The 25,785-nt window shown below is 39.7% G+C and overlaps 1 protein-coding gene across 6 annotated transcripts in view; it reads left to right on the top strand.

Annotated features, from left to right (window-relative positions):
* The window catches only part of TJP1 (tight junction protein 1), a 157,646-nt gene extending 138,979 nt beyond the window's left edge, over nt 1-18,667 (top strand). For 2 of the 6 annotated variants that reach the window (XM_066196505.1, XM_066196509.1), the window contains 11 exons: nt 210-310; nt 1,270-1,623; nt 2,037-2,288; nt 3,037-3,936; nt 4,267-4,361; nt 4,861-5,085; nt 10,996-11,171; nt 11,491-11,932; nt 13,168-13,385; nt 13,682-13,825; nt 17,074-18,667. In XM_066196505.1, the coding sequence (XP_066052602.1) occupies nt 210-310; nt 1,270-1,623; nt 2,037-2,288; nt 3,037-3,936; nt 4,267-4,361; nt 4,861-5,085; nt 10,996-11,171; nt 11,491-11,932; nt 13,168-13,385; nt 13,682-13,825; nt 17,074-17,168 (3,002 nt within the window). In that variant the 3' untranslated portion in view covers nt 17,169-18,667. The remainder of the gene's footprint in view (nt 1-209; nt 311-1,269; nt 1,624-2,036; nt 2,289-3,036; nt 3,937-4,266; nt 4,362-4,860; nt 5,086-10,995; nt 11,172-11,490; nt 11,933-13,167; nt 13,386-13,681; nt 13,826-17,073) is intronic. The other 4 variants (XM_066196507.1, XM_066196506.1, XM_066196510.1 and 1 more) reach the window with 4 other exon arrangements.
* The last annotated feature ends 7,118 nt before the right edge of the window (nt 18,668-25,785 follow it).

The following is a 25,785-nucleotide window of genomic DNA, read 5'->3' as shown; positions in this document are numbered from 1 at the left end:
CTAAGCTACGTTGATTCAGTGTTTCATGTGGGATAAAACATCACAAACCACATTAGGCCTTAAGATTGCTTTGGATGCTAATGTTTACATTACTATTTAAATCTCATAGTTTTCACCTACCAGTTTATATTGCTTTTATTACTCATGGTACAGATCCTTCTTGTAGTTCTGCAGAAATCATAAGTCAAATTAATCTGCTGTACTTCTAGCTACCATTAACTTGAATTCAATGAATGAAGGATGGTATGGAGCTCTTAAGGAAGCAATTCAGCAACAACAGAACCAACTAGTGTGGGTTTCAGAAGGAAAGGTAAGAAATAATGTTTGGGGGGAAATGGCAAAACAGTATTCTTGAGAGGCTTTCTGTGAAGATCTAAAGCAGTAATGCCTCCTGGCTTTGTGAGCTGCTCAAAACTGATTTGTCAGTACATCAGAGCACTTACTCTGTTAATGAGAGCTGTACAGTTGTCCTTTTGCATGTAGCAGTGTAGCAAGGGAGCATTTGCTCACTGGCATTGTTAACTGGAGGATATATTAATGTTGTGAAGATTTTGCGGGTTGACGTGAAGATTGGACGGGTTTTCACCAAAGAACTTCTGGGGATTTCACTGCATGGGTTCTCAGGGCTGGGCCTGCCTGTGGATGGAATGTGTTTTTCATTATTATAAAAGCAACTGGCATACTCATGTTCTTTCTGACCTTTCTGAGAACAGTTGTGAGAAAACACATGTGAAATCACAAGTTAGTATTCTATGTTCCCCACTAAAACTCCACTTACCTTCTTGAGCTGCATGTTACTCCATGCACATTAGATCCATCCTCTTGAAGAACTATTGCCAAGAGAAGTGCCAACTAAATGTAAGCAAACGATGAATCAGCTATTGCTACGGGTTTCTTAATTAGATCTGGATTAGAGCTTAGCTCCTTCTATGTACCTGCAAAGTAGTGATTCCATATCATATACCACTTTAAAGTGCAGCTCTGTATTTTTCCAAGCACTTTGATATCTGTGGACACTGCGCTGTCCCCTCCCTCCCTTACACTGACAGTCATCTGGTGCCTTAGTAAAATAATTCAAAGAGCTAGGCTGCAGATAAATCTTTAAGGTCTAAGCTTAACATATTCAGTGATGGAAACCAGATTTCTTGTCCCCTGTGTTGATATTGATACTGAATTTGATAAAACTCCCACGTTCTACATTGCAAGAGAAAGGGTGTTCTTTGAAAGGTTTTTCAATAAATGTGTGTACCCTGATTTTGTTTGCCACAGGCAGATGGTGCTACAAGTGATGATCTTGATTTACACGATGACCGCCTTTCTTACCTCTCCGCTCCCGGCAGTGAGTATTCCATGTACAGCACAGACAGCAGACACACGTCTGACTATGAGGACACAGACACAGAAGGAGGTGCTTACACTGATCAAGAACTGGATGAAACTCTGAATGATGAGGTTGGGACTCCTCCTGAATCTGCTATTACACGCTCCTCTGAACCTGTTCGAGAGGATTCTTCTGGAATGCATCATGAGACTCAGACTTACCCTGCTTATGCATCTCAAGCTCAGCCACAGCCAAATCTCAGAATAGACTCTTCAGGATTTAAAGCAACTACTACTCAGCCGGTAAGAAAGTCGTTTTGTACACTGCCCGCTATACACTTGCTTCAGGTTGCAAGTTCTCTCGAATAAGAAATGTCCACTTATATTCTGCTTACCAGTGTTGTGTGTGCATAAAAGAATCTGTCATCAGCAACAATACATTACAGTGAATTGGAGAATCAGCTTGTCCAGCCTGTTTTAGTGACTCATTGACAGGAGGGGGATTGAAGTACCATTCTACTTTATTTAAATGTTTTGCTTTTATGATCCTCAACCTAATGAATTTCTGGAAGTGCTAGTGCATGATACTATCAGTACATTTCATTCTACATCTAGCTGTATTGGTCAGAGCATCACTTAAATTATTTTAATATAAATCAAAAAGTCATACATTGATTCAATAGCAGTATATTTAAAATATTTTAAACACTTCACAGAAAGCAGAAGCCTCACCTGCAGTCCCTTACCTTTCCCCGTCGCCTGAATCAAACCCTGCAACCTCATCAGCCTCTGCAGTAAATGCTAATGTAAACCTAACTAATGTCAGACTGGAGGAGCCTACTGCTGCTCCTTACAACTCTTACCAACCACAAGCGGGCCCCTTAAGAACACCGAGTACTGAGGGAGCTCATGTAGTACTAAGAGACCAAGAGCCATCATCCTTATCGCCGCATATAGATCCAGCAAAGGTACCTGTGCCACGTTGTTGTGCTGATTTCCTGCTGTACATCAAGCTAGCACATGATCTTTGTTTTGCCCTTATTTGGAGATTTCCTTCTAATTTTTTTTTTCTTCTAAGAGAATCATGGAGGTTACAAAAAACAGTCCATCTGAATTGCTCAGCATCATGTAATGTTTTGTGTGCATGGCTTCAAACGCTATCCTTTTCACTTCTCAAAAACATGACTTTTTAAACAAGGCTGCATTCTGTATTTTGATTTTACTTTACTTGTGACACTCCTTAGCTTGTTTTCAACATTCTCCTGTTAATGAGGCCTCGAGAAAAATCTCATTTCCCTAAAATTTAAATCATGCCAAATCATTGATGAAGTTGAGTCCAGTTTGTTGAGTGACTTTATATACTTCTTCAGCAATGCTAGAACTATCTTAGTGTATTTATATATTTCACTTCCACTCTTTCCACATTCTGAAAAAAAGCGTGTGCCCCTCTGAACACCAAACCCCATACATGAGGCTACTACCTTTGTCTTTCTCTTCTAATCTACTTATATGTTTTTTCTTAAAAAATATGACTAAAAGGGATTTCTTGAATCACCACATTCCGCCTCCTCTGGTTGCAAACATCTGCATCAAATTATTCTGCTTTTAAACAAAATTAAAGCAAATATTTAAAACTTGGGTTCGTTTCAAATACTGCCTTTCAACTGCAGCTGAAGTTACTCTGCATTTTAGCTGAGAAGTGTTTCTCTCTAACAGGTGTACCGAAAGGATCCATACATTAATGAAGAAGCATCCAGACAAAGCTACGTCTTAAAACAGCCAGCAATCAATCACCCAGTACAGAGACAGGAAAGAGACCCAAATCTGATCTATGAATCCCAGGCTCAGTATGCAGAAAAACAACCGAGTAGGGATTACGAGCAGTCAACATATAGGTATGACTCTACAAACTATGTAGATCAGTTTTCTCGTGGTTATGACCCTCGCCTACATTACGATGACCGTGTACCTCCCTATGAGGAGCACTGGACATATTATGAGGAGAAACAACCCTATAACCAAACAAGAACAGCTTATGAAAACCAGCCTCCTAGGGATGTCGATTCCAGACAAAATCTAGAAGAGAGCACAGAACGCAGCTATTACCCAGCACAACCTCGTTTTGAGGAACCCCCTGCAATGAGCTATGACAGCAGACCTCGCTATGAGCATGCGCCCAAAAACTTCAGCTTACCACAAGTGCGATACGAAGATCAACACACGGTTGGATACGACACCCACGGCCGATACAAACCAGAAGCTCAGCCATACCAGTCAGCCATATCTCGGTCTCCTGAACCCAAGCAGTACTTTGATCCACACATAAGGGGCTATGAACAAGGTCCTCCTCAAGCTTATAATGCGAAAGCTGGACAATATGAGCCTTCTCATAGCACTTCAGGTGTTTCTCTTCCTCCTCCCCCTTCATCACAAACCAAACCAGAAGTTTTGCCTTCCAACAGTAAACCACTGCCTACACCCCCATCTCTAGCTGAGGAAGAAGAAGATCCAGCCATGAAACCACAGTCTGTGCGAAGTAGGGTTAAGATATTTGAAAGGAGAAGATCCCCATCTTTGGAAAAAATGAAGGATACGAGCGATACATCAGCTGTCAAGGTAAGTAATTTAAGTTTTTTAATTCCTGCTTTTTTGCTAATGAGACTGCACTGCAAAAAGTAAAATGTTCTCAGAAACAAATCTTCACTGCTTGTGAAATGTTGCTTTTTAGCAACCTAAGTGGTATGTTTTAAAAGCAGAACCCAAACACTTCCTGTGAAAATATCTGCCAGAGTCTTGCTATACTGGAAACTCCTCTAATTCTTCCTTTGCTAGTACTTGTTTTTTCTTTTGGAGGAAGGGAAGTTAGTCTTAGTTTTCTTAATCATAAAGTGCTTTATCTTTCTAAATCTTGGTATTTAAGAGAATATGCTGTGCTTTTCTTTACAGCCTCCAGAACTAGCACCTAAGCCTGCACTCACAAGTGTGAGTGGTCCAAAACCAACTTCTCAAAGCCAGTATGAGCACGAGAAGACAACCTACAGGTAGATGCACAACTGATTAAATATAGCTTTCAATATGAGTTTAGGGTATTCAGAAACACATCTTAGTGCTTCAAATTGGAGATTGCAGAGAGGAGTTGGGAATGTGTCAGTATGGTTTGTGTATCAATAGTAAAGCACGGCATGAAGTCAGTTCTCATGGGTGTGATTGCTGGGAGGTGGGGGAAAGATAGTGATTTCTCAGCCTTTTTGAGGAAGAAACTTACTGAGTATCTGTTTTACTTTTTTCTGTCTTTAATTGAGCTAATTAGAAAGCAAAATGAAAGGGAAAAGGTAAGGTATAAGGGAAATAAGGATTTTCTTGTGGTATATCACAGCCATCTAATTTCTATGCAATATAGGTAAAAAGGCAAGGTGTGCAATTATAAGAATTACACATTTATTGCTTTATTACTAGCTAGGTTATGAAATAGAATTGTACTTTGGGCACCTATGCTTGTTCAACTGGGCCAGGCAACTGTATATTATTCTTCTTGGTTAGGGCCCCAGAACCACAGAGACCTCAAGTGAAGCCACCTGAAGATATTGTGCGTTCCAATCACTATGATCCTGAGGAAGATGAGGAGTATTACCGGAAGCAGCTCTCCTACTTTGATCGCAGGAGTTTTGAAAATAAGCCATCGGCGCAGGTTCCTGCCAGCCATCACTCTGAGCCCACCAAACCAATACATTCTCAGAATCAGCTGAATTTCAGCAATTATTCTAAGTAAGTTTGGGTTCTTTGGTTTTTTTAATTGGAAAAAGAAGGGGGGCATCTAGGACCAAAACAGAAAATTCTGCCTGTGTTCCATGGAGTTCAGGGACTTGTGGTACTGAAATGAAATTCTGTATTCATGAAGTCTGAAGTTTCTGTTTAGGTGTAGCTTTAGTTTAGAAACACATACCTCTGTAACTTTTTTTTTTTGGTAAATTAATCATTTTTGACAGGTATTAGGGCATTCAACATGGTACTTTTTCTTACTACTTACTAGCATACAATCATAGAATTGTTTAGGTTGGAAAAGACCACTAAAATCGAGTCCAACCGTAACCTAGCACTGCCAGGTCCACCAGTTAAATCAATCCCCCTAAGGGCCACATGTACACATCTTTTCACCTCCAGGGATGGTGACTCCACGACTTCCCCGGGCAGCCTGTTCCAATGTCTGATAACCCTTTCAGGGAAGAAATAGTTCCCGATATCCAACCTACAGCACAATTTGAGGTCACTTCCTCTTGTCCTGTCTTACCAGGAGGGGACACTGACCCCCACCTGGCTACAGTCTGCTTTTAATGAGTTGTAGATTGATAATGTCTCTCCTGAGCCTCTTCCAGGCTAAGCCCCCAAGCTCCCTCAGCTGCAATTCACAAGACTTGTGCTCCAGACCCTTCCCCGGCCCTGTTGTCGTTTTCTGGACCTGCTCAGTGTCCTCCTTGCAGTGAGGGGCCCAGAACTGGACGCAGCGCTGGAGGTGTGGCCTCAGCAGTGCCCAGTACTGCAGGACCATCACTGCCCTGGTCCTGCTGGACACACCATGGCTGGGACGGGCCAGGTGCCATCGGCCTTCCTGGGCACACCTGGCTCCCGTTCAGCTGCTGTTGACCAGCACCCCCGGGGCCTTCTGCAGCTTTGCAGCCCCTCTGCCCCAGCCTGTGGCACTGCGGGGGTTGGTGTGAGCCAAGGGCAGGACCCAGCCTGGGCTGTGCTGAACCTCACAGAGCCGGCCTCGGCCTCAGCCCACCGATCCAGCCTGTCCAGATCCCGCTGCAGAGCTTTCCTACCCTCCAGCAAATCAACACTCCCACTTCATTTGGTGTCACCCCTGAACTTACTGGGGGAGTGCTCTCAATCCCCCATCAAGATCGTTGATTGTGTTCTGTTTATGATCATAAGCAGGACATAACAAAGTATTTTCTTTGTCTAATACAGTAGTGCTTACATATTTCAAAGCAAAGGTTTTGATTTATTCCAGTTCTGCATGCATTTGTTCTTGTGCACGTTAGCCATGTTTGACATTAGGAAACTGAGCCTTTAGGGAATATTGCTGAGGCCAGAATTTAATCTGTTGATGGAAACATCTGTTTCCTGTATTGTTTTGCTTCCTTGATTCAGAACATTTTGATACAGAAATTGTGTGAAAGCTCGTACACAGATTTAGTTCAGGTAAAGAGCTGGCTATTTTGGAGGATACTTACACAAACTTTTTGAATACTCTCCACAGTTAGCTAAATTTGTTTTGATTCTGTGAATTTGTTTTGAAACTGTAACAAGATCTCTAGCTGTTACTGTGAAAAGCTACCTCGGCTTGCTGCATGCATCCTGAAAATTGTGTGGTTTTGGAGGCTTTGGCTGTATTGGTTGTATTCCTGGTTGAAACATGGACTATTCAGGTCGAGCTGAAAATCTGGCAGCCTTAATGTAAATGAGATCTTTAGAATGAAATAATAAACTACATAGCTGAAGTTTTATAATGTTGAGTGTACGTGCAAGGGATCTTTCATGTAGTTGATACACCATGTTCCAGTGCTTGTCTTAAGGGATTTGAGCTGGGACTTGGGAATCCAGTTCTTATTTGTTTGGTCATTGTCTGTGATCTTCCACTGTCAGTCTTTGTGACCTGAGAATGTTGGAATACTCCAATAAGCTGGACAGGTTTTAAAGGTTTCACTATTTTTTTTTTTCATAATGATGTCTGTATTGGGTATCTGAAACCAGTTCTGTTTCTCAGGCACGGATGCTTCTTATCCTTCCTTTTCACTTGCCCAGTGTCTTCTGGTGGAAAGATGAGAGCTTAGCTGTTCTGCTCTCTAGGCATCATAGGCACAGACCTAAGAAAACTGTCCTGACTGCCCTCATAGCAATAACTTTCATAATTCCTCTCTCGCATACAAAACCCAGTGTTGCCCACAGATAATCCATCTTGGTCTGTAGGCATGGACTGTGTTGCCATCAAAAATGCAAGTCATGCTTTGGGAGAAGTGTTGTGAGCTTTCATCGAGTAGTTGTGAGGATTGTAAAATTCTTGAGATGGTGAGTGTCGAAAGCTTTCATTGTACATTCGTTATTTTCTGCAGCGTTGTCATGGTGAAAAGCATGAGAGACAGACACAACTATTAATTCTTGGTGCAGAACAGCTCGTGGTTGAGAGAGATTGTTCCATATTTCTACCTGCTGCTTCTGTCTGCTGTGACACTTGTATTCGTTGGCTGCTCAGTTCTGGTTGTGTTTTGATCATGAGTTAGTGTATAACTTCAGGGCTTGTAGGTATGGGAAAGTGACCTCTTGCTGCCACAGAGGAGTAAGATAATACTGGTTTTAAGGCTGACAATTTCATGTATCATGTGGGACAAACATGTGTTGTGTTTTTGCTTTGTGAAAGAATGTAACCCTTAACAGGAAGGGACAGACATGGGAAAGAAAATTTACCCAGGGTAGTCTAGTGCAAATAGACAAATACTAAAATATTAATGTAAGTGGGAAGAGATAAACAAGAATGCTGCTCAGTTGGACAGTACTGCCTTTAGTACACTGCAGTGTCCTTGCGTGGAAACACAAACCAACTGCTGTCTTGAGGAAGCATTCATGTTTAGGACTTTCCTTTCACCAGCTTTCATATTGTTCCTGTTACTTGCTCAGTATTAATCTTTTTTCCCAGTGAATTTCTATGATAATTGCTATTCCGTGAATAAACTCTTCTAAAAATAAACAGGACTAAATTTGGATTATACAGGAACTGTTGATTATGCAATCTCTTGCTTCTGAATAATCCGTGTAATGTATTCTGGGTACAGAGGACAGATTTTATTTATTCATGAGCAATAGCTACAACTTTCTTAGTGTTAAATATTAATGTGAAACATCAAATTATGTAAAGTTCTTTGCCACTGAGTAAGTATGGTGACAGTATGTATTTTTCTCATTACAAATTTTTTTTTACTGTTTTATTTTGTCAGGGTTTATTTTCATAATTTAGGAAATTTATGCCATTTCTAAAGCTGCTTTGTAGGGATAATGCCACATCTGCGTGTTACAGTTGTCAGGAACTGTAGAATAAGGCATAGTTTCTCTTGATGTGAGAAAATAGCAGAACTTGTGAATGGGTGTATTTCAGTGGATCTAGCTGAAGCAGTTTGAGGCAGATATCCCTGCTGAGAGTAGTGCATTTGTTGCTGCTTGGTTCAGTGTAGTTACCTGCTTTAGCTTGACATGCTGCAGAGTGAGGTAACTGCAGATTTCTTTGCTGAGTAGGGTTTAGAGTACTCACACAAGCAGCTGCAGCCTCAGCTGAGGAGGCAGTGAGGAACAGCATCCAGACTCCTGAATGTCTGAGCTGGAGTCCACTGAGCATCAGCAAAGAGCTGCTGTTGCACCCATAGCCTTATAACTTGGGTCCCGCTGGTTCATTCTATGAGTTAATTTCTGCTTCCTTTCAAATTAAAGAAACAATTTTGTAGTGAAGATGAAGTGGGGAACAGGTTAGGAAACAGCCTATCAATAATAAGGGGAACTTCATTTATACTCTTAGAAGCTGTAGAGGATCACTTCGGCTGCACACAGGTTCTGAGCAGTGTGGATGGGATTGTGTTTGTTTGACCCTTGGTCAGGAGCCTGTGACACAATGTGCTTCATACCTTCGAAGACACAACTTTGTGCTCTCCTCCCTTCGTCAAAAGATACTGACCTTCTCCATTTTTTCATTCCCTGGGACACTGACATGCAGTTCTAATCAGTGTGGAGTGGGTTGGGTTTTTCTGTGGGGTTTTGCAGGGCTGCCCTCCCCTGGTTTCTATCTCCCTCTGGGAAGCAGTGATTTCAGGTGGGCACTTTACTGAGAGAGCAGCTACTTCCCACCTGGAATAAAGGCTACAGGGAGTGAGCATACAGTAATAACCCCTGCTGCTGCATAAATGGCTTTGGATAAAATCAGTGGGAATGGAAACTTTGAAATAGATCTAAAATAATCTCTTTTTTGCAACTCTGGTTTTAGAGATCTGTTCATACAAATGCTGTTTAGATCACTGATCTTCTCATTCATGTGGTGATTAAGAAGACTTTGAAAAGTTACCAGCCTTTTTTTCTTAGTTTGAAAGCATACTCCTCTGAAGCACCAAGGTGGTTGGTGTCTAGAGTTGTTGCCTGTTAAATGTTTATGAGCATACAGAAAGGGAAGGGATGAGAGAAAGCTGTCCTCATGTACAATACATTTTCTTGCTACATGTAAGCAAGGTAAGTGTTAAAAATCAAAGGAAACCATCAGTATACTTATGGTTCAGTCTCTCCTAGTATTCATAAACAGTTCTAGGATGTCCTTTTAGATAGTGTTGAACACAACCAGAAGCATTTTATGGTGTGGGCTCTCTTTTGGATGAGCTGATAGTGCTGGAGAAAGTTGCTATGAATGTGCCCTCAGTACAAGTTCTGCAGTGCAGTACAAAACTACTGTCATTCTGTGAATGTTATGGCTGAAGAAGTTGTTTCAAATTGGACCATGGGAGAGGTTGGTAATTTCTTTCAGTGTATTGAATAATTTTGTTTCTACAGATTGTAACAAATGGCTTAGTGTAATCTCGTTCTTTCTTTTAATATCTGCCAGTACAAGATCTTGACTACCTCCTAATTCACTGACCAAATGTCGTATTGAGTATAGTATGTGATCATTGTACACATGCATATGGTAAAGGTTTTGTCAGAAACATCTCTGTGATAGTGTCTGTTTCAACAACCTTGTCATATGACAGCTGCTAGGACTAACATAAAAGTGTGAAGAAATAATATGCTCAAGATAGAATGACTGTTTTCTTTCATTCTTCTATTGCTGTTTGCTTTGCCATCACCTAGATTTCTTGGCTCTTACACTAGCTATGACTACTTGAAAAGGAACATCAAGTGGTAAGACTGTTGTTGATGTGAGGATGTTTTCAGGTGTCCTCTCACTGTTACATCTCATCACAGGCATTATGTGCACTTAAAATTTGAAACACACAAATTCTGGAAGTAAGCGCAATAAACATATTGCAGTCCAAAATTACAGGTGTTTGTGAAATTAATCATTTTCTGAAGTAAACTTATGGATAAACATTTCTAGCAAAAGAAAAATGTTTTGAAAATAAGATTTAAAAGTTACATACACTATGCACATAAAGCTAGTGAAGCTTATGCTGATTACATTTCTAATTAAGATGGCATTGTTCAAAAACTAGGTGTATTTAAAGAAGTTATACTAGAATCCGTTGTCCTGTTGGCTAATTATGCTTTTCAAAAACAACCCCAAAAAGTGGATCTGCATTTTTCTTTCAAAGACCCATGAAATTAGAGAATACTCTTTCATTGAAATTACTCCAAATGAAAAATTAATATCTAATAGGGAATTATGCAAATACACCTGAAATGTCATCTGCCTTTTGTTTGCCTTGGTTTGTGTTACTAATCTTCTAAAGGTCAATGTTGTCTGAATCTCTTGTGCTTATCAATAAATGTTTTTATACTTGAGACAGGCTATTCAAGAAAATAATGTTTTAATGTTTATAGGAAGAGATGGAAATCAGGCGATCATAGAAGACAAAAAATAGCTGTCAGTGCAGGAGCTGTGAGGAAACTGAACAGTCAAATATTTGGTTTTTATTTCTATTCCAACAGGGGGAAACCAACTGATACTGAATCAATGGATAGACCTGTTGGTGAAAAACGCTATGAGCCAATCCCTCAAGTTACAACTCCTCCTCCTGCTCCCTCAGTCCAGTACACACAGCCACAGTCAATCAACAGTCCTGTCCTGTCTCTCCCAGCACACCACAAGCCTGCACTTTCTGAAGGTGAGAGTTACAAAGCTGACCTTTGTGGGAGCAGCTATTGCTTGTCAGGTGCTTGTGGGGCTGCTTCAGCATGTCTGCAGGGTAACTTTCTTGTTCTCTAACTGTAACACAGAATAATTATTGTTGAAAATAGTTTTTTACTGTAGTGAGATTTGAGTGTTATGAAATCATTCTGTGATCCTCTCTGAAACCAGGCAGCTTCCAGGTATTTATACTGAAGATTAAGAATTGACTGAAATGTGTTCTTATGCCTCAGTGAATGTGACTAGACATTTCTGGTGGTTACTGACAAGTTCCGGTGTTTTCATTTTCATTGCAGTTAACTCTGTGTCCGACCCTCCTCCACCTCAGAATAAGTCAGCAATTTTCAGATCCTCTAGAGAGGACACTGTGCAGTCCACTTTTTACCCTCAGAAAAGCTTCCCTGACAAAGGCCCTGTTAATGGAACTGAGCAGATTCAGAAAACAGTCACTCCTTCCTACAACCGCTTCTCAACCAAACCTTACACAAGCGCCGCGCGGCCCTTTGAGCGCAAGTTTGAGAGTCCCAAATTCAACCACAATCTCTTGCCAAATGAAGCTCAGCATAAACCAGAGTTGCCATCAAAATCTTCAAATTCTCCTCAACCAATTTTGAAAGCACACAGCTCATCGCAGCCTCCCGACTTTGAGAGTGGAATGGACACCTATGCTGTACAGGTCGACAAGCCTAAATATCAACCAAATAATGTTAATGCTGTGCCTAAAGCCATTCCTGTAAGGTGAGCTGCTGCTCCTTCTCTTTCCCCTTGTACATCCATAGGTCATCTGTGAAAAATACAGCTTTTTTATTCTGCTTCCAATTTCTGTTGATGTTATAGTTGAAAGATTGATGTTAAGATTCTACATTCTGCCAAAGGATAGATACTTAAAATGTGTTCTATGTCCCCTTACTGTCTTGCGTTCTGTTATTAGAAAGTGGCATGGCTTTTACTTCCTATTTCTCATATCAAATTACAAATTTTCTGGTAGATAGTAATAATTTGTCCTTGCAATCTATTTCCAGAAGATGGAGTTAATTTCTAAAGATAGCTATTGCACCGAATTGCATTCATTGTGTGCTTAGAGAGACCTCATGGGACGTGTGGATAAGGAATACTTTAAAAATACTTGTGAAAAGAGAAAGTAACTTCTGCAATTTCATATAGGTACTCTTTACTGTGAGACAAACCAGCAACTGCTTAATTACAGCTCATGCTTGCCTAATATGCTTTAACATGTGTAAGAACTATGTCAAGAGCTACAAATGCTGTAGGATCTTAAACTATTTGCTTTTGCAGAACAGTGTTTTATTAATATTTTATTTTAAGATAGTAACAATGCATGAACCAGACTTAAAATTTTGCTGTTTGTCCTGTATGTTCTTAAGCACCTGAGAAATGTTTTATGCTAGGTAGTTCTGTAGACTGCTGCATTTTGGAGTTACTGGCTCTTTGAGTGAAATTCTTTTGAAACTGTTCTAAAAACTTCATCAAGGTTCCTTAAAGATACAAGTTTCTGTTTAGTTGTAGCCTGGCAACCTAGAAAAAAGGTGTAATTTTTTTTGTTTGCTTTTTTACAAGCTTTGTTTTCTATATATATGTAACTAGAAGGGTCCAGTGTCATTTGAATAAGCATTATTAGTTCTTCTGGTAATAAAGTCAGAATGGGGTTTTGGGACAACAAACAAACTTTCCAATGTTAGTTGCATTTACTTTTATGAAGCTGAGTGTGTAGCTGAGGTAAGCTCTGTATAGTGCTGGAAGCAGGCAGTTGGAAACACAAGATTCAGGTGGTGTGAATTCTTGCTTCAACTTCTTGCTGAATGATTCCAGACTTCGTGGGATTTGGTGGGTTTTTGTTTGTTGGGAGGGTTCTTTCTTTGTTTTGGGGATTTTCTTGGGTGGAATTGGGTTTTTTGCCACAGAGTTTCAGGAAGGAAATATTGATAAAACTGCTAGGCTTTCTGTCTTTTCAGCCCTACAGCACTTGAGGATGAGGAGGAGGAAGATGGACACACTGTTGTAGCCACAGCAAGAGGTGTATTTAACAGCAATGGTGGTGTATTGAGCTCCATAGAGACTGGAGTTAGTATTATTATACCACAAGGAGCCATTCCAGAGGGAATAGAGCAAGAAATATATTTCAAAGTCTGCAGAGACAACAGTATACTTCCACCTTTGGATAAAGAGAAAGGTAACAGCTGGCACTGTACACTGTTCTGTTATTTAATACAATTATTTTCTAACAAGATAACAAAACAGAATATGAAAGTAACCTTAATGTGCTTCAATAGCTTTCATTTTGAGATTGTAGTGTGTTCTACTGAAAAGTCACTTAAGTGAGAAGCGATCTTATGCTTTACTGATAGGTCTAAATGTTCGTATTTTTTCTAAATTGAGTTACTGAGTAGCTCTGCGGTGTAATAGTGTAATGCTTTGAATGTATTTCACAAAAAGTCAGTAACAGACACTTCTTTCTCTTAACTCTAGGTGAAACACTTCTTAGCCCCTTGGTAATGTGTGGGCCTCATGGACTGAAATTCCTGAAGCCAGTGGAGCTGCGCCTGCCACACTGTGCGTCTATGACCCCTGATGGTTGGTCTTTTGCTCTAAAATCCTCCGACTCCTCGTCGGGTATGCTGTCCTCCCTCTGTCCTTTTGGGGCTTTTGGGTGCTATCGTATAATTTAAGTAATTTTGGCTAAAGGTGATGCTGTGTAATATAAAAACTCAATCATTGTATTTGTGTCAAACTCTCCCATTTCACTTTCATTACAAATGTCTTTCTTACATTTACTCATGGTGCAAATTCATAGCTAGAACCATGATAGCAGAAAAAGAGTAATATCTCTAGTCTATTAAATATTACCATATTTTTCTATTCTGTCTTCTTTCTTGAGGACTGCTACAGCTGAATACACTTGAAATGATAGTCGCACTAAAATTGAGAGGAAATGAATATGTACCTCTGATTGGCCTTTGTAACATAACTGGTGTTTGTCTGTTGCTTAATTAACCATATAGGACTCTGGCAAATCTTAACAATCTGCATGCTCATAAATCATGATTTAACGCTTGTTAACTGTTTCCATGTGTGCAAGTTGATGCTAACAATTGGGTCATTTAAGAAAACTATAGTGTTCAGTAAAAGCATTTACAATTTATTCTAATGTAGCTGGTTTTTCCAAAAGACTTTTCTTGCTTGCTCCTACCTATCTCTCCTCTACTGCCTTTATCCAGAAGTCTCTGGTTGATAGTAAAAGTTGCAACTAGGTTGCAATTTTATTTACCTGTTCATTTTTACCTCACTGTGGCTTTCTGGGATGAGGGAGAGAATGTATTGGCTGAAATTGTCAGTGAGGAGCCTAATTGAGAATTCTGGGCAAGTTTCAAGCAATTTCATGAAACGGCTGTGAGGTTACAGAGATTTAAAAAGGAATGTTTGCACATTTGGGGAAAAAAGTCTTAAGGTTTTATTCAGCTACTTTCAAAATTTATGGTGGAAGATTCAAGCCATTAATGTGCACATGTGATCCGAGTACTGAGTGAAAAATGTATTTCTGTATACAGCATTTAAGCCACCATGTATGCATATCTTCTCTCACCAATGTATCTATCACTGTCAACACCAAAGCACTGATGCTTTGAAAGACTAAAGCATCAATCCCCTTCATGGGGAATCAATAATCTAGAGGTATTAATGGCAATAATTTTTAGTTGTTTTTTATAAGCTATTCTATGCATGTGTTGCATGCATCTATTTAACAATGTGTGTATACATGGCAGTGTTAAAACACGGGCTCAGAAACGATAGAGTCCCAAAAGATATGACAACTATGTACAAAACCAACACAGCACTTCCTTTGTAACTAATAGCACCTGTTCATGAACTTACTTGAAGTGAAGGGAGAGGACTCAAATGACCTAAACAATAACTGAAGTCACTGAGACATTTTCCTCCCTTTCCAAAGTGGGATGTGTGTGTGCGCGCATGTGTGGGTGAAAGCAAGAGCGTGTATATTTAAACCCTAACACTTTCTGTACTGTAAATATAACACCACATTCTGTTAATCTGAAATGGGATGTATATCATAACATTGCTCTTTTGAGACAAACTTAAAGATTAGGCAATTCTGTCTTATGATATGTAAGTAGACCATACTGTGTCTTAAATAAATAATTGTTTTCTCTCTTTCTAAATTAGTTGGTTATGGGACTCTGATTCTTGGGGTGGCTTTATTATAACAATTTATACAATTCTGGGGTTTTTCTCTCTTCAGTCGTCTGCTCTACCTCATCTTTTCTCAATGTATCCATGTTCTGTCCTAAAAGTGACATTCATTTGCACTAACTAACATCCTTTCTGCCACATTTAAGCTTCATACATTGGTATTTTACTCTTAAACCCCTGCAAAGGCTTAACTGATTCTGGTGTTAAAGCTGACTGGGAAAAAAAAGTTGCCTTTTATGGCCACACTGATTAGAACATAAAAAAATACTGAGTGATCTCTTTATTTTCCTTTTCAAAGCAGTTGTATGGGAAAATATGGAAAAACCATCTTCCATAGCTATGTATTTAGAAGGAAAGGTTGGAAACAAGTCTGCCTGTCTCATGTGCAAGACTAGGACCCGACCGTCTTACAGTCCTGCTCTACTCTTTTAATACATTTGGTCATATGAGTTTGGAATGGAAATTCCTGAATCTATAAAAGGAAAAATTCTCCAGCATTACTGAGGTTTTTGATTGAAATAAGCAGTCTCAGCTGGTTGGAGTAAATTTGTTTGTGTTCTCTGACTATACACCGGCCACTTCTATTCTTTGTCACTACGTTAGATGTTGCCATCACTCAGTGCATTGTGTACTTCATTTTGTTTTCATGAGTTCAAGAAAATTACATGGAATTTGTATCATTCTTGCTTAATACCAAGGCCTCAGGTGTGTGACTGGGTTCTTTAGCTTGTTACGTGTTTCTCCTCAAGGCAGATTTATTTGGCCAAGCTATTTAATGTCATTTATCTGAAAGGCTTAAGAGAAGTTCAGTGCATTTTTCACTTTCTACCATAGTGGCATGATCACACCTTTTGTGTAGTGGCAACACTTGGTTGTGATTTTAGGTGGGTAAATGAAGAGTACTGTCTCCACTTAAGAGACAATTGATTGTGCAGAGGGAATGTAACCTTGGGTCTGGTGAGATGGCAGCTGATGGCATTCTGTTGTAACAGATTGTTACTCAGAACCTTTGACCACGAGTAGATGTGTTGTAAAGATTATGTACCAGTTAACTGGAATACCTTTCAGTATTTCAGGCTTATAAACACTTACACTGGATGTAGCTGCAAAATGACTACAATCCTGTCTACAATTATTTTCATCATAGAAAATAAAACTACCAATGTGTCATAGTGCTTAGTTACAACATGACTTCTGATTTGCCTCATCTGTGCTCAGAACTGTTCCAAGACACTTCAAATGCATTTTACCCGCATTAGCTTCTAAAATTTCTTTTTTTTTTTTATCAATGGCAGTTTAGGAAGGAGCCAGTGAACACCTGATTCGTTGTTAACAGGTCTCAAATGGAAAGCACTGTGTTGGTGCTGTAGAGTAGTAGGAGTTATATTTACCAGTTCCTGAGTGCCACAGCATCTGTTTTAGATAACTGACCTATGTTGTATGAAAATGAAGGGATATTTTTTAATTAATAACATGCAAACTGCAGGGTTTTTGAAACCATCAAACTAAACAGCAACAAAGGAAAAGAAACAAACAACTAAAGAGGTGTTGCTTCAGAACTTAAAAGCTCCTGTCCAAAAGCTTGGTTGTTTCAAGATGTACACTGTGTGACAGCAGATACTAAACACCAGCATTGTGTTTTCCTCCCACAGGTGACCCCAAAACCTGGCAGAACAAGTCTCTTCCCGGGGATCCAAACTATCTTGTTGGAGCAAACTGTGTCTCAGTCCTAATTGACCACTTCTAAATATTAAGTTAGCTGACTGAGTAAATAATACGAAACTGAGATGGACCTTACATATAAACTGAACCACTCTATCAAGTATTAACTGTTCTATAAGTGATAATGGATCTTAGTGTTTAAGCATCTTGCTTTAACTAACAATGAATTAGCAAGTACATTCTTTGAACCATGGTCACAATACATGCCACAAGCAGGGAGTGTACAGGGGGAACAAGGGGTTTGCAGGTTCTGTATGCTTTGGTTTGGTTGTTCTTGTGTGTTGGGCTTTTTGTTTCTTTTTTTTTTTTTTTCTGGGTTTTGTTTTTTTTTCTTTGTTAAAGGACACTACTAGTATTTTTTTGTTATCTGAAAGTACCAATGAAACTATACACAGAGGAACTAAATTCTTTTCATACTCCAGTGTCGAAAACACAGATTTTGGCCTGCGTTTTTGCAACTGTGTGTTTTTAACTTACAAGACTACCTTTTGGTCTCCGGTTTTTAAATGACTTTTGGTGTATATGTCCAATGAAATGGCAGTCAGCTTGGGGTAGCACAGTTTAGATGTTTTCCTCTGCTGAGAGGTAATGCAAACACATCTACTTGCTGTATATGGAAACATTGTCCTGAGAACAGGCGGGAGGGGGAAAAGCATGTGGGATGACTATGGTTCAGATGCCTCTGTGGATTTGTAAATTAACCACATTATTACAGACCTATTAACCAGCAGGGATGCCTTACCCTCATGTTTTTAATAGTCTTAGCTCTCATAGTTCTCTGTATTAAGTTTGTATGGCTTTTGTGCTTACGTAGATATTATATCATGAGAGACTGGGGTGGGGGGGAACAACAACCACAAAAAATTGTGGGTTTGGTTTAGAGAACGAGCATTGTTTGTGTTCATCAGCCAGAAGAGAACCAGAAGAAAATGATGGTATGTTTTCTGCTATGCATTTGAAAATTTATAGATGTTATAGACCGCTTGTATATAATGCGTGCATACCACTTTTGTTTTTGGTTTGTAAATTAACTTTTATAAGCTTTACCTTTTTATATATATAAATATATATAAAAACAAACGAAGTTTCTTAAGGATATCTTTGTATTCTCATACCTTTTGAGCCTTGAACTTTGACATCTGCAGCAATAAAGCAGCATTTCTACAATATACGAACGAGGACATTTTTTAAAAATGCACAAAGTTGTTACCTTTTAAAGTGCTGCATTTAAAGAATATAACTCGGAATTCTCTACTTTGATTAAATTCTTGAAAAGTATCCCTACTGTAATTTGTCATAAGGATGCTGTACTATGTGCCCTGAAATGTATTTTTTTACTAATAGACAATTTATTACGGCACAATGGCACTACTACTGTTTAGATAATATACCACTGCATTCTGTTAATGAGTTATTAGCTATTCAGGTGTGGCTGATTTTTTTTTCTCTGCAGTTATTAAAAATTACACGTTTCTAAATATACAGAATAAAACTGTTTTTAAAATAATAAAGATGATTGTAGTACCTTATTGTTTCTGAAATGCATTTATGTGTACGTAACACAATTTTTTATATTATTTTTTCTGTGTAAGTAGACAGCTGGATACTGCCATATGTTCATAGGTGTAGCAGGACTCCTTTGTGGAGTCAGTTGGAGCTGTCTACAGCAGGGCTGCTGAAATGATGAACTCCTGTGTGGATCCATTGGAATTACTCAATACAAGTAGGAGTGGTAGACTTCTCTCTTGGCTCATTATGTTGGGCTAATTTACCTGTGACACCCAATCTTCCAAAAACCTTGGCAGAGTTCTTGCATGTAGATTTACACATAGTTAAGCTCTACTGTTTTAAAGTTATTCCTACAGAATCCTATTACCTGATGGGAGCATTCCATGGCTAACTAGTATTAGTCTTATCAGGGAAAATAAGTTCTAAAAGATATTCCTCCAAATGCTGGAAAACAGTGCATAACCCTGATGTTTCCTTTCTGTACTCCTGCTTACAAGGAAGTTTTGTTTCTCAGGCGTGACTTAACCCAGAAGATGCATTTCAGTATTGTTACTATTCCTCCTCATGGCTTCTCCTGCTCGCTAGCAGGACATGAGACACTGGGAAGTCCTTGGCCTAGGGTAGACACTACCTGACAAAAGTAAAACATCAGTGTTATCAGCAGTGGTGTAATGAAGTTCAAAGCACAATACAGTACCACCTACTAAGGAAAAAATCAGGTCTCTCCTAGCCAAACCCAGAACCACGTGGACACTACAAAAGGAGTCAGTCAGTCACACTTGGGGCACCCTGGCTTTACAGTGCATGGACTATTTACAGTGGTGTCATTTTGTGTCTTGGGCATCCTGAGTCCAGCATGCTGTAAGGCATAACTGTCCCATGTTGATTTTACTGTAGCGACCAAGGCAACATCTTTGTGCTCTTCTGTTTTTAAAGAGCATAGGGTTATGCCTTTCTATCTAAGTGAAAAAAATAACAGCTTTTGCTCTGTTGGTGTTTCATAAGTGAGGTGAGAAACTGATGCTGTTCAAAACTGTGGCAATTCTCTCCTGCAAAGCAGCCTGTTGGAGGAACTCTCCTTTGCTGTCTGCCTGTAGGAATGTTTGTCAGTGTGTCTGATGTGAGCCATGTGCATGCCTTCTTTCTTGTTAAATCCCATTATTTTGGGTTAAAACATGGCCAGTGAGAATAACTAGGCTAAAATAATACACTTATTTTAAAACAATAGTGGTTTTGAAATCTTTATCCTTGCAAGTGGTTGCATTCCTTACATATTTTATATAGGCTAGGCTCTGCAGGAACTAAGTTCACATGTGACAATGTAATATTGTTTCTATTTACTGTTTAATATAAAGTTCAAAAACTGCATCTCTCAATTCTTCCTATTTGTCTCAGTGATGTCCTGGTCAACTTTGGCCCTGCAAATTGTACAGAAGTGTTAAAAGTGTAAATCTCGGGTCTTGTATTTATTTTTAACGAGGGCCTTCAGTGTTGGAAATGGACAAGGGATACAGAAATGCTGTTTCTCTCTGATTCGGGTTTTTGGTAAAAATCTTTTTTATTATTTTTATTTTTTCAAGAAAAGTACAACACATATTCAGTGATACACACACAAACAGTTACATCTGTAAAAGCCTGGGGTAGGTGAAGCACATCAGCAATGGTAGGGTATGGCCGAAGATTCTCTGCTGCAATGTAACCTGGAACAGGAGATGGAAACTGAAACCATACAGCTTTGGAGAATAGATGTTGGTAAGCATCTCTGAAAAATGTGTTCTTGGTGTCTAAGTCACTTGAGGAAGGAATCTGTAGAAGGCTTGCTGAGTGCTGTGGTGGTCTGGGTATGTATGGACTTCTCTGGCTACTGACTCCTTCCGTTGGCAAGCCCAGATGATTGGGTAAAAATAGTTTTCATTATCTCCAAACTGTGCCTTATGATCTTGTAAGCAAGGATCTGAGAATAAATACACTTAGCATTACATTGTCTGTACAGCACTCTGCACCACTCGTCTGTTTTATGCAAAAGTTGATGAGCACAGTAGATAGGCTGTGAAAATAAATTATAGCCTGTTAAGGTAAGTGCTGGTTGAAAACGCTTTGGTTAAGGTATTGGTTTCTACGTTCTATTAAAAATAAGCAATGTTTTCTCAGAAAAATTATGGCCTACTTCGCTTCAGCTTTGGGGATTAGAATTTGGGGGAAGATCTAAGAGAAAACAGGCTGTAGAACTTAAGGAAAATGAGATCAGGTACTTAGTCTGATAGGTTCTTCTATATCTTTGCATACGAATGGTGATACTGAATTACACACACTTGAAAGCCTTGCCAAAGATTTAGATGATCTTGCCAGAGTGAAACTTGGTATTGAAAATTATTCCTTGCAGAAAGAAGATGAAAAAACATCTTTGCTAGAAGGCTCGTTCATAGTACAGAACCTGACAGAGAGCTTCCAGTGTACATGGTGTAACAGTGAAACTGACTGCAGTGATTTCCCTCCTAATTATACTTCTGTCCTTCCTGAATTAATGACGAAATATTTCACATTGCAAAATAAAAAGGTAAGGTAGAATTAACTGCATTGGTGATACAGAAGTTTACATATTTGTTTATTGAAGTAGCAGTACATCGGGGAAATCAGCTTAGTGCTCAGGAAATAGTTGCTTAAAATCAAGCTTTGTGCTAATTGTTTTCAGCTTGTCTTGTCTAGAAGCAGTGTAAAGGCACAAGATACATGCAGATGCAAACCTTACTGTATGGAAAATAATGCTGTGAAATGAGCTACATAAACAATAACGTGCTGCCCCTGTAGAACAGCCAGAGCCTGTGGCAGAAGGAAGAGTTGCAGCCCTTTTCCCTGAACAGCAGTGGCAGTCCCGCTGGTGCTGCCAGTATTGGCACCACGTTTTTTATTTCTATCAGCAGCACCCTGAAGGTTTTTATAGCCCTTCACATGTCTGCTGAGAATGCGGGAGTGATGAGATACATTTCACATACAGACTAACATTTTTTCTTGATATTTGACATCTTCATGGTTCTAGGCAGTTTTGAAAAGATAACTCAGACATAAGCTATTGCAGTAATATCTATGTAGCTGTATCAGTCTCACTGAAATAAAGCTGACTTGTCCCCCAGTCCCTCATCCTGATGTGGAACTCACCGGTATAGAAGCAGTGCTTGGTTTGGTTTCAAGAGACTGGAGACTTTTGTTTTCTGTTTTGGTGGCATTTAAATATAATTTCCATAAATGTAATTTCCATTATTTCATGGGCATAAATGGTATGGAGTCTTGGCCTGTGATAGTAACAGCTGCCCAGTTTTAAACCATGCCAGTAAGAGGAGGGAGCAGTTTTTCACGAATGCTGAAAACTCTCACTGAGCAGGAAGAGTTCCTGAGAGCCCATAAAGCTGACGTGCTGCAGTGTTCTATTTAACAACACCCCCAACCCCAAAAAACACTAGCAGAGTTCCCTGAGGACGTGTTTACTGATGAATTTGTGTATAGGATGCAAAACTATCTATTCCCAGTGAAGGTGAGGGAGGCTGGCATTGCTCTGGGGGCAAGAAGCTCAGAATTCGCCTTTCTGCAGATGTTGATCACATAATAATCATAATGATGGGTATGTCATTGGAGTATTGGCTAACAGGAAAAACAAAGGTAATCACCTGTTTGTGAACAAAAAAAGCACCTCTTAAAATAAGAAGTTTGCTTTCTCATACCATGAAAGAAAATGAATATATAGTTAAAAACACTTCAATTAAAAGGGAATAATTCAAATCAGGAATTTGTGTTAGATTCCCTTTGTGCAGGCTTCTGCACAATGAGAATTCCATCACAGCTCCCGTGCAGTGTGTATGTAACACAGATTAATTAATACAAAATCACACTTCTGACAGCTTCTTACCACTCCTTTTGCTTTATCAGGCTTAGTACTGGCAAGTGCTACTGTTTATTTTTCTGCAGGCTGAAGAGCTGTGGCAGCCTTTGAGCTCACATGTGAATAAAAATAACAACCACTGGGGGGGAGTCTTACCTAGGAAAAGCAAACAGCTTTAGCGAGGGGAGATGTGAAAAGGCAGCAGGTTCTTGTTGAGTGCCAAAAGAGGGTGCCTACGTGTGGTGGTCCTTCCTTTTTATTCATTCTCCAGGCATTTTCACATCAGACTGTACCGGTGTCATATATTCAAACTTACTAACAAAGAGTTAATTGTATAATTGGTCTTTCCAAATTTGTGTGGCCACTTAGAATGCTGCAGTCCTGCCCAAATTTACCTTCTCTAAACCTCGGGAATCTGTTAAAGGTAGGGTGTCAAGCAGACTGTGCCAGCCTGGGTCTGGGCTGTGAGTCCAGCTGTGCACAGATGTGTGGCAGCTGTGCCAGTGCTGTGCCTGCTGTGTGAGCCCGGCCTGGGCTGTGCAGAGCTCTGGGTGCCCAGAGCTGCTGGCTGCAGGCAGCTGTGCCCTGCACCGCCACAGCCCTGCTCCAGGGGAGCTCCATGGAATTGCTTCTGATTTACAGGGAAAGTGACATCAATACAGGACCTCAGGTGTCCCAGCTGTCATTTAAAACTACTGCCAGAGCTCGTAAACAAAGGGACACGTTCTTGCAGAAGGCAGCCGAGGGGAAGAAGTTCAGAGTATTAATTCAGTGATCAGAAAACCTGGCATGGCCCTCAGTGGTGTGGCAATAGGGAGCCCAGAGCTGCTCCTAAGCTAAAGGATGTCCGTGTTCCCTGCAGTGTAAAGGACACTTGCAGAAATAGTTCGTTATCATGTTCCTTCTGCAAGGCAGGTTGGCTTCATTTTTTTGAGACTTGCTGCCGCTTTCAGAAAGCAGTGGTTGCTTGAAGGCTGCTTTTGTAGTTACAAAACAGATGTTCTCATTTAGAAAGCTATGAAAGCAAGGAGACAGTGCATCAGGAATCTCAAACTCACTGTGGCCAGCTGCATTTGTGCCATCTCACTTTGCTACAGCACAGTGTTTTCTGCCTTGTCATGTTTCCAGGACTGTGGGTTTTCTTTATGGACTAATAAAGTGAAAGGGGAAATGTCTGAAGGATGCTCTGATGTAATATACCCAGCAAGAGATTATGAACTTTAATAGACTTTTTTAGTCTGCAGTTAATTCATTTTTCATGTTCTCTTTGCATAAACTGTTATCTCTTTCAAACCAAATTGCAAACAAGCCTTAGGAAAGAATTCAGTGTAGTACAGAGTTATTTCCTGAAGAACAGTCCATGTAAGCTGTACTGCTAGGGGTTTTTTACTATCTCAAAATGTTTCTTTCATAGCAGTGTGATGTCTGTATAACAGTCTGGATGGTGTAATCTGGATCAAATTCTGAAATAAAAAGATTTTCTAGGTCTTGAGTTTTTTTCCAAACCTTTTTTTTTTTTTTTTTTTTTTTTAGGAGATGACCTTTGTGCTATGGGAATATATAACAAAACTCATGTTTAGACTGTTGGGTAATTATGCATATGGAGTTAGGAAAATTAAATTTTTAAAGGCCTTCCTAGCATTTAAGACTTTCACTTTAAATGGACGATTCACTATTAAGCCCTTTTTAACCCTGTGCTTTCTTAATTGTTGTAAGGAAATAGTTATTTGGAGTAGAGATGATAATTTTTCTATTAAAAAATAGAAGTTAAATGCCAAATGTTCTATGAATACCTTCATGTAACTTCATAGACTTTGGAAAAATCTGCATGAAATTTAAAAAAAATATTTTTTAATCCAAGATGATCAAAGATTTACTTATCTCTAGTTTTCTGTCAAAATATACTAATTTTGGATGATGAGATCAGACATTTCTTGCAGCAATCACAGCTGAGTAAGAAATCTCTTTCTGTTAAGCAAAAAATTGATGTTCCAAAAATGTTTCTGCTCTTGACTAGAATGAACAGATATTTTAAGGATTTAGTGAGGCAATGAAATCCAGGGATCCATCTGTGCATCATTTTATTCTTAGCGAATGTTAAGTTCTAAAAATACATAGGAAAGGATGCTGGGGTTCTGGTGCAGAGTTATGTAAGGATAAATGTAACAATGTAGAATAGTATTTGCTAATGACGTGTGCAGAATTCCAGAATGTTGTGCCCCTGTGTTTGTGGGCATGGCATTTGCTAAGTAGTTTTGTTTGGATGTTTATTTTGCATTAAGAACAGCCATTTGGGGATCAGTGAGTAAGAAGAGAGACCAAAAGAAAGATGATGTAAGTAACTTCTTTCATTCTATATGTTCTGATAAATAATGAACTTAAATACAAAGTGACTTTTCATAGTCAAACTTTAAATTTGTGGACAAGTTTTTTTGGTGAATCACTCGACATGTAACTGAAGGTAATTAAGGAGAAGGAAAAAACAGTTCCACAACAAAGTTAACCTCCAAAACCTCCACAACAGTCCAAGTCTTGCATGTAGTAGCTGCTTAGGGTTTTCTTTTTCAGTGTCAGTTCAAATATGCTTCCAGGAATATCTTCAATGTATTTGGGAAAGGAAAAGCAAGAAAAGTGTATCTTGTACAGTCCTAACTCTTGTGGAGCACTAGTGCTGCTCAGCTGCAGTGCAGAGGTGAAACCAGGTAAACCTATAATCCCAGTAATAGGAGTTGCAATACATACCTTTATTCAACGTCTTGATTTTTTTCTTTAGTGCACGTTGTTTGTGATTCTGGTGTAGAAACATTTTCCTCAGCACTAACAGAAAGTAAACAGCTGTGGTAAGAAAAAGTTGCACCGTGGGTACGTGGCCGCATGAAATGCCCTGTGTCTTTCACTGTGGTGCTGTACTGGGGCATGTGGAAACCTCCCTGCTCTGCTGTGTGCTGCCTTTGCATCAGAGCACCTTGTGAAGGTCTTGGCAGGAAGCTTCGCTAAGATTCAGCTCCCATTCTGGCAGTGTGCCCTTGCAGCAAAGGCATCTGCAGTGCTGTCCTGGGCTGCACTAGGCAAAGCATTGCCAGCTGCTCCAGGAGGGGATCCTTCCCCTTGGCTCAGCACTGCTGCAGCCAGGCCTGGAGGTGTCTGTTCAGTCCTGGCTCCTCAGTACAGGAGAGATGTGGGTGTTTTGGAGAGAGTGGAGCCAAGAGCCACAGAGATGGTGGAGGGAGCAGGGCAGCTCTGCTCTGAGTAAAGGCTG

The sequence above is a fragment of the Chamaea fasciata genome, unplaced genomic scaffold, assembly GCF_029207755.1.
Source record: "Chamaea fasciata isolate MVZ Bird 193981 ecotype frontalis unplaced genomic scaffold, bChaFas1.0.hap1 SCAF_14, whole genome shotgun sequence".
NCBI classification, from domain to species: Eukaryota; Metazoa; Chordata; class Aves; order Passeriformes; family Sylviidae; genus Chamaea; species Chamaea fasciata.
This window is presented reverse-complemented; position numbering and strand designations above follow the sequence as displayed.